The sequence below is a fragment of the Diceros bicornis genome, chromosome 25 (assembly GCF_020826845.1).
Source record: "Diceros bicornis minor isolate mBicDic1 chromosome 25, mDicBic1.mat.cur, whole genome shotgun sequence".
Classification (NCBI taxonomy): domain Eukaryota; kingdom Metazoa; phylum Chordata; class Mammalia; order Perissodactyla; family Rhinocerotidae; genus Diceros; species Diceros bicornis.
In genome coordinates, this window is record NC_080764.1 from 19,717,130 (window position 1) to 19,731,452 (window position 14,323).

At 39.1% G+C, this 14,323-nt stretch overlaps 1 protein-coding gene across 2 annotated transcripts in view; it reads left to right on the forward strand.

Moving 5' to 3' along the window:
* The window catches only part of GLT8D2 (glycosyltransferase 8 domain containing 2), a 37,597-nt gene that overhangs the window by 14,508 nt on the left and 8,766 nt on the right, over positions 1-14,323 (forward strand). For both annotated transcript variants that reach the window (XM_058568542.1, XM_058568541.1), the window contains exons 2-5: positions 1,159-1,203; positions 3,310-3,402; positions 9,608-9,779; positions 13,446-13,563. In XM_058568542.1, the coding sequence (XP_058424525.1) occupies positions 1,185-1,203; positions 3,310-3,402; positions 9,608-9,779; positions 13,446-13,563 (402 nt within the window). In that variant the 5' untranslated portion in view covers positions 1,159-1,184. The remainder of the gene's footprint in view (positions 1-1,158; positions 1,204-3,309; positions 3,403-9,607; positions 9,780-13,445; positions 13,564-14,323) is intronic.

Here is a 14,323-nt window from a genome sequence, read left to right on the forward strand (position 1 = left end):
TCTGCTAGCAATGAAAGGAGCTATTATTTTCCTACCTTCTTGCACAATTGACATGAATTTGAAGGTAAGACAAGAAACTTGTAAGATATTTTGAGCTCTTAGTGGATGACTTTGAGCGTTCCCTCTCCTTTACCATCAGAATTCCTGTGGGAATGTTTGAAAGACATTGCTTTAGGACTTTAGTGAAGATAAAGACTGATGGAGAGGATTACATGCATTTAAAATAAAATGGAAACTCCTTTACAGACCCTACAGTTTGTCTCCAGCCTCTTCAGGCCAGTCTCTCCCTTAGTCCGCTGAGTTCCGGCCACATTGACCTTGCAGGACTTAAAATACTCAGAGCTCTTCTCAGCCACAGAGCCTTTGCACCTGCTGTTGCCTTTGGAATGGGATGCTCTCCTGCATTCTCTCCACTGGCTCCAAACGCTGTCTCCTCAGTGAGGCTTTTCCTGATTTCTCTTCCTGCTGCACTCTCCACCTCTGTTGATCTTTATCCCAGCATCTCTGTTGTTTCCTTCATATCACTTACCATAATCTAATTATTTTATATGTTACATTTTAATATCTGTTTTCCCCATGATGATAGGAACCAGGACTGATTTGTTCCTTGGTGCATCCGCAGCACATAGCACAGTGCTGGGCTTTTAGTAGGATGGCAATAAGTACTTACTGAATGAATGCTGAATTGAGTGTAAGGTGCACCCCTCTCAGGGATGGTTCTGTTTTCACAAGGGATTCCTGAAGATGTAAAAGCTTCCTTATCAAAGGAATGAAGTTATGATAGCATAAAATTGGCATAGGGTTGGTATTTTAGATCAAGGAGACCTTCTTGTGTGACATTTCTTCTAGTTAGTACCATCTAATCTGCTAACTCAGAGAGCGGACAGGATTCTTTTTGGAGAAGGTAAAAAAACTTGAAGACAGAAAATTACCTCTTGGGGGGCCTTTGTACGATTTGAACAGCCAGAGAAATCAACTTGGAGAAGTGAGCTATACATTCAAGACATATTTAGTTTCTGAAATTCTAGGTTCAGAACGGTAAAGAATGATTGGACAATTTGCCACATATCGGAGGGTTAAAGTCATAGTCCCTGATAATTGTATGATGACTTCTGGATTGATTCTCTTTTAAACAAAATTTTGTTCTTTAATCCACAGGTCGCAGTTTTTATCTACGTGAACACATGGCTTTGTTACGAAAAAGTAAGATTACAACTTTTGAAAATCATGATTAAAAATAGATATTTTAGAGGACTGTTTTGATGCTGGGTCCCCTCAGCATCAAAGAGATTTTTTTAAAAATCTCTGGTTTTCATGGATAATTTTCCCATAGGCAATGCTTGGAGTCATCATTTCAGAATGATTCCTATGCAAAGTTGCTAAGTATTTTGTTCAAAGGTGGATTTACCATGAGAGGGGCCATACATCTCTATAAAACTTGCACATATAATTTATTTTCTCATTTTAAATCAACATTCATGTTCCTGCCTGATTTAGCATTTGTAATTTTATATTGTTATTCTTCAAGAGCCATCTCAAATTATATAATCTTCAAACCCCATCAAAACCTGGATTTGCCCCTGATTTTAGATCCAGTGGCTTATCAATCTGGGAGAAACATAATAACCTAATTGTGTTACTGTTACCCTCAGGGTAGAGTTGCCTGATGTAGCAGATGAAAAGACAAGATATCCAGTTAGATTTGAATTTCAGATAAACTGAATAATTTTTTAGTATAAGTATATCCCAAATATTGCATGGGACATACTAATACTAAAAAAAGTGTCAGATGGTAATAGACATTTTAATCAGATGTATTGATAAACTGTAGAACTTTCTCCCTTGTCTTCTGCTTCTCTACAGTTTTATTTTAAACTGAGTTTAGTATCTGGTTGTCTCTGGCTTAATCTGATAATCTAGAAAGGCAGAGAGGAGCTGGATGTCAGCAAAGTACAACCATTGCACCACGGAGTGTAGCTCTGGAAGGCATCCGTGGAGATTGTCCACTTTCTTCCTTTTACAAATATGAAGACAAAGGCCTAGGGGCCAGAAAGTAGATCAGTATAAGGCCAATAAATGTAAATATCTCTGTGCTCAAAAATAATAAATAACAATACACAACAATTGTCAAGTCTTTATTGGGCCTACATTGCCTTTGTTAATTCCCAAAACACCCCTGTGAGGTAGTGATTATTATTACAATCCCCATTTAGCAGATAAGCAAACTGAGGCTTAGAGAAGTTAAGTAACCTGTCCAAGGCCACACAGCTAGGAAGTGGTAGAAATGAAACTTGAGTCTGACTGTAAATCCAGCCCTTTCCCCTTATACCAAGGTTTTCCAAACTGAAGACACTTGGGTACCACATATGGCAATGTGCTACCTTCTCAATTTTTCATCATCTGTGTTCCTTCTGTCCTATGCATGACTTACTATTTTCTTTAAATTGACTCATTTAAAAAATTATAACTGTACTTTATAATAGAAAGTGTATATCCTTACTGTAAATAGAATAACAGTTATCTCCTATCATAAAAAGAAGGTGATTGTATAAATATGTATGAATAGAATAATACTAATCAATTCTGGGTAGCTTTTTTTTGCCTGCGTATGAAATTAGGACTGATTTCTCACGCTGTGATTTAATGTTACTTAATGCTATGAACGTGAACCTCCTACATCATCTTGTGTACAACCAGTGGTCTGTGCTCAAAACACAGTCCTATACCACCCTGCTTCTCAGTAGATCCCAAGCGCAAAGCATCACTGTTCTGGAACAGTTGGTCCTGGAGGCTTAGAACTGGAAGAGGTATTGGGTCTTCTAACCTCTTATTAGCTTCTTACTACTTCTAACCTCTCCTTGTACAGCAAGAATTTTCTGTACATCATCCTTGACCAGTGGTTGAATGAACTGAGAAGCTGCTGTGTTATGATGGCTAAGAACATGTACTCATAATAAGTACTGCCTCATCATAAGCATTATGTAAATGTTGGCTATTGTTTGAAACAAAGTATTCATGCACAGAAAGTGGCTCCAAAGGCAGCATCATGTAGTCATTAAGGTTGTAGCCTCGGCCATCAGACTGCCTGTGTTTAGCCCAGGATCTTCCTTAAACTACATCTGTGTATCCTTGAGCATCAACAGTATCCCAGGTTAACTCTTTACTCCATAGGCTATTTCCTTGAAGAAGGGTCCCAGACCACCACTCCTATGTATGTCAGGGAAGGCATCTCTCACATGGCTATTCTAAACTTTTCCACAATTTCAGCTTAATAGGTTAAACTTGAATATGTTTCTGTTTTTATTTCAGTTAATCAGGTGTTGCTGTTCCTTCTGATTTTGACCCTCTGTGGGATTCTGTATAAGAAAGTTCATAAGGGGACAGTGCTCAGGAATGAAACAGGTATGCAAAGTGAAATAAGTCAGTCACAAAAAGACAAATACTGTGTGATTCCACTTACATGAGATACTTAGTCAAAATCATAAGGACAGAAAGTATAACGGTGGTTGGGTGGCTGGAGGGAGGGGAAAATCGGGAGTTATTGTTTAATGGGTATAGGGTTTCAGTTTTACATGATGAAAAGAGTTACGGGGATGGATGGTGGTGATGGTTGTATGACAGTGTGAATGTATTCAATACCACTGAACTGTGCACTTTAAAATGGTTCAGATGGTAAATTTTATGTTGTGTATTTTACTACAATAAAAAAATATTTAAAAAAAAGAATGAAGCAGGTAAGCAGGAATGAAATCTGTCAAGATGGGATACTAGGAACACGGTTTAAGTGTGTTCCTTCAAGTCCTTTCAGTAGCTGGCTTCAGAGAGAAACAAAATTTGGTCAGCTCCCAAAGACCTGCTTGTAGAATATCCACCCAAGGCCAACTTTTCAGTTGTGTTCTAGAATGATCAGTGCTACTCAAACTTTAGCACATGTAAGAATCACATGGAGGGCTTGCTAAAACACAATACTGGCCCCAGGTTTTGAGTCAGTAGTTTTAGGGTGGGGCCTGAGAATTTGCATTTCTGATAGGCTCCCAGTTGATGCCGATGCTGTTGGTTCTTGGACCACACGTTGAGTGGCCTGCTCTACCTCCATTTCTTTGGAGTCTCTCAATAATTTTGCTTATGAAAATTGCCCTCTCTCTTTTCTCCCTGCTGGTTCATTCCCATTAGCACACAAACAGCCTCATAACTCTCAACTTAAAGAAAGATCTTTCATTGACCCTATATCCCCTTCCAGCTGCACTGGGGACTTCCTCCTCAGGAACGAATTGCTTATGGCACCTTTACAACCTCCAAACACACAGAGCCAATCCACACAAAAATGAAGAAGCACTGGTAGTATGTTTATTATATTTTTAATTAATTTACTTTTTATAGTAGTCAAGCAAATATACTCATTTATGAAAAATACAGAAGAGAAAAATATTACCTGTAGCTGTAGCAGCCAAAGACAAATACAGTTAACATTTTGATGCATTACATACATTAATTCCACTTTTTTTTTTAAGCCAAAGGCTTAGGCACTGGACACATAACAGTGAACAAAACAATGTCCCTGTTCTCACAATGCTAACTTTTTTTTTTTAATATAAAAAATTCATTGAAAAAACAAAAGCATGTATAATCTGGTCTACATGAACATCAGGAGCATCTGGAAAGAGAATGATTTCCACACAAAGATGTGTATGCAAATGTTTATAAGGCATTATTCATTGTAGACCCAAACTGGAAACAATCCACATGTAGACTAACTAGTAGATAGATCAACAAAATGTAGTATATCGGTACAATGGAGTACTTTTCAACAATAAAAAGGGAAAAACTACTAATACATTCTACAGTATGGGTAAACCTCACAAATATTATGCTAAATGAAAGAAGCCAGGCCCAAAGACCACATATTGTATGATTCCATTTATATGAAAGTTCTAGAAAAGGCAAATCTGTGGAGACAGAAGACAGATCAGTGGTTGCCTGGGGCTGGGAGTGGGAATGGACTGACTGCAACCAGCTTAAGGGAACTTTTGGGGGTGATGGAAATGTTCCAAAGTGGGATTGTGGTGATGGTTGCACAACTGTATGAATTTGCTAAAAATCATTGAACTGTATACTCACAATAGGTAGATTTTAAGAAATCTGTATTAGTCTGCCTGGGTTGCCATAACGAAATACCACAGACTGGGTGGCTTAAATAACAGACACTTATTTTCTCACAGTTCTGGAGGCTGAAAGTCCGAGATCAAGGTGTCGGCAGGGTTGGTTTCTCCTGAGGCCCCTCTCCTGGGCTTGCAGACAGCCGCCTTCTTGCTGTGTCCTCACATGGCCTTTTCTCTGAGCTCACATCCCTGGTGTCTCTTCCTCTTCTTATAAGAACACCAGCCATATTGGATTAAGGTCCCACCCTAATGGCCTCATTTTAACTTAATCACCTCTTTAAAGGCCCTATCTGCAAAGACAGTCACATTCTGAGGTACTGGGGGTTAGGGCTTCAACATATGAAATTTAGGGGTACACAATTCAGTCCGTAACAGTATCTAAATTATGCTTCAACAAAACTCTTTTAAAAGAGAGAGAGAGAGAAAGGAAGTCGTACAAGGTCAAATGTTGTCTGAACTTCAAGCTCTTTACTGCTCACACTCCATGCTCTGCCCATAAACCAACACATTCCGTCAGCTGATCCCACTGCAAGCTCCTTTCTCCACAGAAAGAAATGAGTAGCTTTTATAACAGCTGGTAAAAGAACTATAAGGAAATGCACATCCTGACTGATTAATCAGCTATATACTGATAAACAAAGTGTTTGCACCACACGAATGGATCCAGTATCACATTTTTATCCCATTCAGTGTTAAAATAAAAAAAAACAATGAGTGTTATGAAATACCATTCGAAAGAATGTAGTGTTGACATGGAAAGATGTCCATGGTATGTTAAGTGGAAAAAGCAAGTTGCACAAGACTACGAAAAGTATGATTTCATTTTGGTTTTAAAATAATACATGTATGTGGTAGTTATCCTTTTGTATTTACACGAAGAAGGGTTTGAGAGGCACACTGGTAAGAGAGGTCTACCTTTGGAATAGGGGTGGAGAGGTCTGCAGAAAATAATCACTGTTTACCGGATACTCTTATGTTTGGGCTGGAATTTTTTCAAGAAGTGCATATTAATTTTTTAAATAGACTTTATTTTTTTAGAGCAGTTGTAGGTTCATAGCAAAATGGAGTGGAAGGTACAGAGATTTCCCACACACTCCCTTCCACTACACACACATAGCCTCTCCCGCTGTTAATGTCTGGCACCAGAGTGGTACATTTGTTACAACTGATGAACCTACATTGACACATTATCACCCAGTGTCCATAGTTTACACTAGGGTTCATTCTTGGTGGTGTGCATTCTATGGGTTTTGAGAAGTGTATAACGACGTTTATGTTCAATTATAGAATACAGAATAGTTTTGCTGCCCTAAAAATCCTCTGTGCTCTGCCTATTCTATATTAATTTTTATAATTTTAAAAACATTAATTCAAAGAACTAGTGTCATACGATAATGTCCAGAGGCCCTGTGAAGTCATGTGCTAAAGAAAACATGGTGCCATTCTGTGTAATCTGATAATTACGTTCCATGTAATCTCCTGATAATTTCCTTGTGATTAGCAAGCTGGTGATTCACTCCTGGCCCATTTAGGGTGAGGCAGGTTTATATGTTTGGCTAAAATAATTCTGATTTGAAACGGGATTCAAGGATTTGGCATTGAGAGAGCAGACATTTCACCTCTTCTATGGATGGGCATGGTTTGATAAGAGTTGCTTGTGGGGCAACATAATAAATTTCCCGTCCAATCTGCTGTCATTATGATGTTTTCTAGAGATTTTATGGGCACCAAGTGGCTTCCCATAGCTAAACCTTTTAGTAGGTTGGCTCAGGCACCAGTTGGCACAATGGATCCAAATAGTACCTTGGATGATTCCCAAAGAAGCTGCAAAGGCAGAGCATTGGTGAAGAATTTACAGTTGAAAAATCTTCCCACCCTTTCTCCAATGTGCCTTCATCCATCATTCTGTCCAGGGAAGACTTCTTGGCAGAGAGCAGTGTTTTCGGCTTAGGTTAGCTCCCAGCTTCTCTGACTGGCAGAGGCTCTTACAAAGTGTTGGCAGTGTGATGTGTCTGCAGCAGAGCTGTAAACTCAGTGTTTGACCCTCTCTTGGGGTGCCCCTCTCTCGTGGGGACACCTTCCTCCTACCTCATTCTGCCCATCGCCTGATAAAGACCTCTTCCTGAGCCTGACAGCCAGCTACTGCTCCAGATTTTCAACTCTTCCCTCTCTTTGCCCGTAAGAGTAGCCTATGAATCATTCCTCCAGGACCCTGTTCTGTAAGGCCAATGCATCGGCTCAGTTTAGTTCATTTCAGTAAACTTTCATTAACTGCTTGCTAGGTGCCAGACTCAGTGGGGATAGTGTAATGAGCTTATAGTCTAGTGGAGGAGACAGACACATGAATAGATTCTCCCCATGCAGTGTGGTAAGTGCTCAAGTAGAGGTATCTAATAAATTCATCCATCCATCCATCCATCCGAAATGTACTGAGAATCTACCATGTCCCAGGCGCTGGGCTAGCTGCAGAGGATAGAGATGAACAAGGTACTGTCCCAGCTCTCATCGAGCTCCCAGTGTAAGAGGAGAGAGAGGAAAGACATGCAACCAAATAAACTACAGTGCAGCTGGTAAATCCACCCACAAGCCAGGACAGAGTGAGCATGGATGAGAGGGTGAACTAATTTGTGTAGGGAGAGCTATTAAAGGCTTCCCACAGGATCTGATGTCTGTACTGCATTTGGAATGAATATGTAAGTGTAGGATGCAGGAAAGGATGGAAAGTGCATTCCAGGCATCAGGAACAGCATGTGCAAAGGCATTGAGATAAGGTACAACATGATGCAGTATTCAGGGAACCACAAATAGTTTGTGGAATTGCTGGAATAGAGGGAGATGAGGCTAGAGAAATGAGCAGGGACTGGATCCTGAGGGACCCTGTGTGCCAGGCAAAGGAATGTGGCTTTACCTTATAGGACCCACTAGAAAACCTTAAGCAGTGGAAAAATGTAGTCAAATTGTGCATTTTAGGCAGATAACTTCACTGCCTGCAGGTAACCTGCCACATGATTAGGGAACCTCCCCAGATGACAACTTGGTCCAAAAGGAACAATACCTTAAGAAATATTTTATTTTCTGTTTATAAAAGTAACCCATGTTTACTTTAGAGAATTTGGAAAATACAAAAAACACAAATATGGAAATTAATGTAACTCATAATTCTGTAAATAGACATAGACCCATCTGAAATATGAACTTATTGAATTGAGATCAAATACTAGAGAGAATTTGGTGTTCTTTTCCCCCTTAACATTATACTATGCGCATTCTTTCATGTCAGTAAATATACCGTGAAAACAAAATTATTCTAGTGGTGGAAATTTGGAGGCAAGCTGGTGGAAGAGATGTAGGAGGAGAAGGAAAAGGCCCTTCAATGTTTCTTAAATTACACAAAGCACAGCATCTGGTGGTTAGTTTAATGAATGTTTGTTGGATTAAATATCAGCTAGAACTACCCTGGGTCTGCGTGATAGAAATTTTGCCAAAAGATATCTGTAAAGAGAGAGAGATCTAAGTTTTAAGTAAAAATTAGATGGGCATTTGATAGTGGATACTCTACGTACTGATAGTGATTATTCTTCATACGTGAAAGTTGAATTATGGTACCAAAATATGATGTTATGACATCAGTATTTTATATCATAGCCAAGGCTCAAAAGAATAACTCATTATTCATCTTGTGTGTTAGTCATGCTCTCTCATTTACCTCCCTTCTCTTGCTGTCAACTTTTGAGACACTTACCAGAGGGTGGATAAGAGAAGGAAGATGGCAAGCAGTCTATTTTATAGCAGCATAGGCAGGGGAGATATTCCCCTTCAAGGGAGAGCTGAGGAGTCGAGGAATTGTTGAATCAAATGAGGCTTTTCAGTTCTTCACATAGTTTTCAACTGTGTGTTTGTGTTAGGGTATCCGATTGGCTTCCGTAAGAGAGCTCCAAAATAATAGCAACTTAAGCGAAATAGTTTATTTTCCCTCTCAAGTGAAAGTCTGAAGGGTCAGTTCCACAATCATCCAGATCTAGATTCCTTCTATCTCATGGTTTTGGTGTCCCGAGAGGTAGCTTCCATCTCATGGTCCAAGGTGGACCTGTCATCATGTCAATATTCCAGCCAATGGGAAGGGGGAATGGAAAAGGGAAGGGTAAGCAAATTCCGTTTAAAGGCAAACCCGGTGGTTGCACACAGACTTGCACTAACATCCCGTTGGTCAGAACATGATCACATAGAACTGCGAGGGAGTCTGGGAAAAGCATTCTTAGTGCTTGGCTATGTGCCAGCTAAAATTCCAATGTTCTGTTTTTAAGAAAAGAAGGAGAGACTGGATATTGGAGAACAATTGGCAGTCTCTTCGACACTATGCTATCTTCCCCCGAGTGTGGAAGACAAGTTAACGTGGCTTTACTGTACAATTCCTTCATGTTCCAAGACCCTGATTTTGATGTTTCCAGATGATGACTCTGAGGTTCCTGAGGAAACGGAAGATGAGATTCCTGTGGTGATTTGTGCAGCAGCAGGGAGAATGGGTGCTGCTATGGCTGCCATCAACAGCATCTACAGCAACACTGATGCCAACATTTTGTTCTATGTAGTTGGCCTCCGGAACACACTGTCCCGAATACGGTAATTTGTGTACTATAGACTTTGGAGTTTCCTACTTTCTTTTAATTTTCCATATCTTTCCTTAAATGGGTTCCCTTCTTTTTTTGGTTTGATAAGTGTCATTCAAATAATGAGGGGATGACCTGAGGTTTACTTGGTCACCTGACACACGTGTTGTCTAGCTAAGGAAATTTCAGCAAAGCCCCATTAATCTGGTAGGGCGCTGCATCATTCTGCAGAAGTGAATTGTCTAATGAACTAAAGAATCCCAATCTTTAAGCAGTTTATATGAAAGTCTTTCTTTCTAAAATGGTTTCTCTTTTTTCTGCTTTCTTAACCTGAGAGAATATTAATATTATATAATTTTATTTTATATAATTTAATTATAATTTAAAATAATTTATTTTAATATGCCTCAGAATCATCACAAATTATAATTTTTGAACTGCAAAGAGATCTCTTTCCTATCACACACCACACTAAAAAATAAATTGGAGTTGGATTTAAAAGTAAACAGAAAATCACATTTAAATGTATTATAAAAATGTGAGATAACTGTATAATTTTGGTATCGAAGGTGACTCCCTGAGCCAAAAAATCATAAGAAAAAAACTAACAGATTTGACCGTATAACATTTAAAAACTTTTAAATGATGAAAAACGCTGTCAGTAAAATTAATCACATAATATATCAGGCAAAGTATTTTCAACATGTATTATAGATGAAAGATTACTATCCAAAATATATAAAGAATTCTTACAAAAAAAATTTTAAACATACAGGCATCTAGTAGAAAAATGAGCATGGAATACAAACAGACAATTCAAGAAGAAAAAATATAAATGGTCAATAAATATGAAAAGATGTTCCATGTTACTAATAGGGAAATGCAAATTAAAACAACAGTGACATATAATTTTTCAATCATCAGGATGGTAAAAATTAAATAGGACAACACTATCCAGTGCAGGAAAATGGACAGGCTTATTCCTTGTTTCTACAATGTACACTTTGTAAATTGGTAAAGCATTTTGAGAGGGCAATATGGCAATATCTATTAAAACATTATATGCATATATAGTTTGACTCACCATACCATTTCCACTGCTAGGAATCTGTGCTACAGAAATTCTAGTAATATTGCCAAAATATATGTACAAGAGTGTTCATGTCAGCATTATATGAAATAGTAAAAAAGTTGCTAAGTGCTTAAATGTCCATCAATGGAAGAATATTTAAATGAACTATGGAAGATGATCTGGCTATTAAAAAAAAAGAAGACAATCCGTGTACACTGACATAGACAATCCCCAAGGCATATTGTGAAGTGGAAAATGCAAGTTGCAGTACACCTCATAGAGTATGATCCACTTTATGAATGTCTTTATCCGTTCAGGCTGCTATAACAGAATGCCGTAGACTGGGTGGCTTATGAACAATAGAAATTTATTACTCACAGCTGTGGAGGCTGGGAAGCCCAAGATCTGGGTGCTAGCAGATTCCATGTCTGGCGAGGGTCCACTTCCTGGTTCATAGAGGGCCACCTTCTTGCTGTGTCCTCACACGGCTGAAACAGTAAGGGAGTTCACTGGAGGCTCTTTGATAAGGGCACTAATCCCATTCATGAGGGCTCCCCCATCAGGACCTCATCACCTCCTAAAGGCCCCACCTCCAAATACTATCATGTCAAGGATTAGGTTTCAACATATGAATTTGAAGGGGATACACACATTTGGTTTATAGCAATGAAAATCAAAACCTCCAAACTATAAATATGTACATGTACATATATGTGTTTCTGTAAAGAAAAAGACTCAGAAAGATCTTCAGCTGTTAACAGTGACTATCTCCGGGGAGGAAGGAGGAATTGGGGAAAGCAATGATGAAAGGAAGGAAGTTCAAGGTATTTCCAGTGTTATTGCCATCATTTATAAGGAGAATATATTTATGTATGACTTTTATAATTAGATTTTTTGCTCATAGCACCATTAGGAGGTACTGAAATATGTAAGACATTTGCTCCTAATCTTAATGCTCCTTGGCTGCTGTGGGTTTTGAGGGCTAATGTGTACTTTCTAGTTTTCCTGTCTCATTTCTCACTCTTCTGTCATTTATTGTTGTAGATTATTCACTTAGCCTGCCATTAACAGCCGTTTAATTATCTGTGGGTATGAAAATCAGATAACCAAACCCAAAAGGAAGGCATATATAATGTGTGCTGAGTAAGGGTTTGTACTTGAATAAAAGGCATGAGCTTCAGGACTTTATGACATCTGAGCAGGGACTGTTTCTCAGTTCTTAGTTGTCTAGTCCACCACCCCTGTTTTAAAATATTTAAAAAACTCTTTACATTGAAGTATAACACAAAAAAAAGAAAATTGTATGAATCCTGTGTACACTTAGTGCATCACCACAAAGTTAACAAACCCATGTAACAACCACCACGCCAGCACTGGGTATGGTCAGTCTTTTCAATTTTGTCATTCTGATGGGTGTTCAGGGTGTCTCATTGTGGGGTGTTTTTTTTTTTTGGGGGGGGAGGAAGATTGGCCCTGGGCTAACATCTGTGCCCATCTTCCTCTACTTTATATGTGGGACGCCTGCCACAGCATGGCTTGATAAGCCGTGCGTGGGTCCCCGCCCGGGATCCAGGCCTGCGAACCCTGGGCCACCGAAGCAGAGCACACGAACTTAACCACTACTTCACCGGGCCAGCTCCTCATTGTGCTTTTAATTTGAGCTTCCTTTATTTCTTGAGGTGGAGCACTTTTTTCACACATTTCTCAGCCATTTGGATGTGCATGTTCAAGCCTCTTGCCTATTTTTCTGTTGGTGGTCTATCTTTTTCTTATTGACGTGACTGTTCCCCCCATCCCAGCTTTATTGAGATATAACTGACATATAACATTGTGTAAATTATTGATTTTTATGGTTCAAATTTTGCAGATGTAAATTTTGCTTAGAAGATTTAATTCTTTGGTTGATTTTTAATCAAGAAAAAATTCTACCACCTGTGGCTTTTGTCACTGGAAATTTTATTTTGAGATTACTTCTACCAAGAATCTTATTGTGAATTGGATAGAAGACAGAAGTTCTGTAAGACTGAGAAAATGTAAGGGGAGAGGGCGGGAGAAGGAGGCAGAGAAGGCGGGGATCGAGGACAGACAGAGAAGACTGAGCGACAGAGACAAGGAGACAAAGGTAGATTCAGATCATGCTTGTAGTCAGGACAGCAGAGTGAAAATGATTTCAGTCAAAGCAGAAGGTTCAGAATGTCCTGCTTTATAACCTCACAGAGCTGTGAGCACATGGCGCAGACAGTTCCGGCAACCACAGATGCTGCTTTATAAGAAGGAACGCATTTGGTTTTTCCAGTTTCCTGTGGAGATTATGTGGATCTGGGGAGATATTTGTTTATTACTATTTTGCTTCATTTCCTTTGCAGAAAGAGTTATGTGAATGGAGGGAAAAAAAAAAAAAAAAAAAAAAGAAAGGAAAGATTTGAAGCCAGACCAGATGGGGAAAAAAATCAAGAGGGATTTATAGACTAAACTCTACTAAGGTTACACACATCTTATTTTTAACTTTCTAAGGAGGCAACAGATTGCCTCTGAGGCAATAGGCAAATTGAGGAAAGGTTGGAGGTGTGTATGAGAGGGTTTTTTTTGTGTGTGTCATCTCTTTAGAAAATGGATCGAACATTCTAAACTGAGAGAAATAAACTTTAAAATCGTGGAATTCAACCCTACGGTCCTCAAAGGGAAGATCAGACCAGACTCATCGAGGCCTGAGTTGCTCCAGCCTGTGAGTAGGAATCACGCATGTGCTGGGGACAGTTCTCGGTGAGACCCTTGTTCAGTGTGGAGCACTAGCCACCGGGATGCAGACAGAATATTTTTGAAGCCTCACAGTGTTAGATTTCCCCAAACCCTGCTTACTTATAATTTATGAGCCACCTGCTGCAGAAAGGGTTTAAGATGGTTTACATAAACATACTGAAGCTATTAAAGAAGAAATGAAGCATAAGAAAATGTAGGATGCACTTCTGTATGTGAATATCCCTGTGGGGTGGGGGGGAGGGGCCAAGTAGTAAGGCCAAGAAAAAATATTCCCAACCCATATGCTGTGTGTGTCCTGTGACTGGATATTAAATTCAGTTCAGAGGATCTAAAGGCTAAAGAAAAACAGTAGCCTGATGGATTATATACTTCATAGTATCGACTAAGATAATATTTGCAGGAGACACCAACTGCTTTCCTGTAATTGGGAATCTTAAGGTATTTTATTGCAAGAGTTCTTACAAAAGGGACCCTCTCCAGGACAGAGAGTGGTGTTTTTGATGGCAGGTTTACAGAAAATGCAGATTGTTACTTAAATCCATCCTTGAAAATTTACGAAATTCTAAGCCCTCTATCTAATGACATGAACTTTTCCCAATTCCAGATATTTATTATCAAGAGTGCTGGCTGAGTTGGGACTTGGGATTAAAGAGTGTTGTGGGTAATAAAACTTGAAGACTCCCACTCTCAGGCCTTGCTTCTCTGACTTTTTCTGGTTCAAGGAG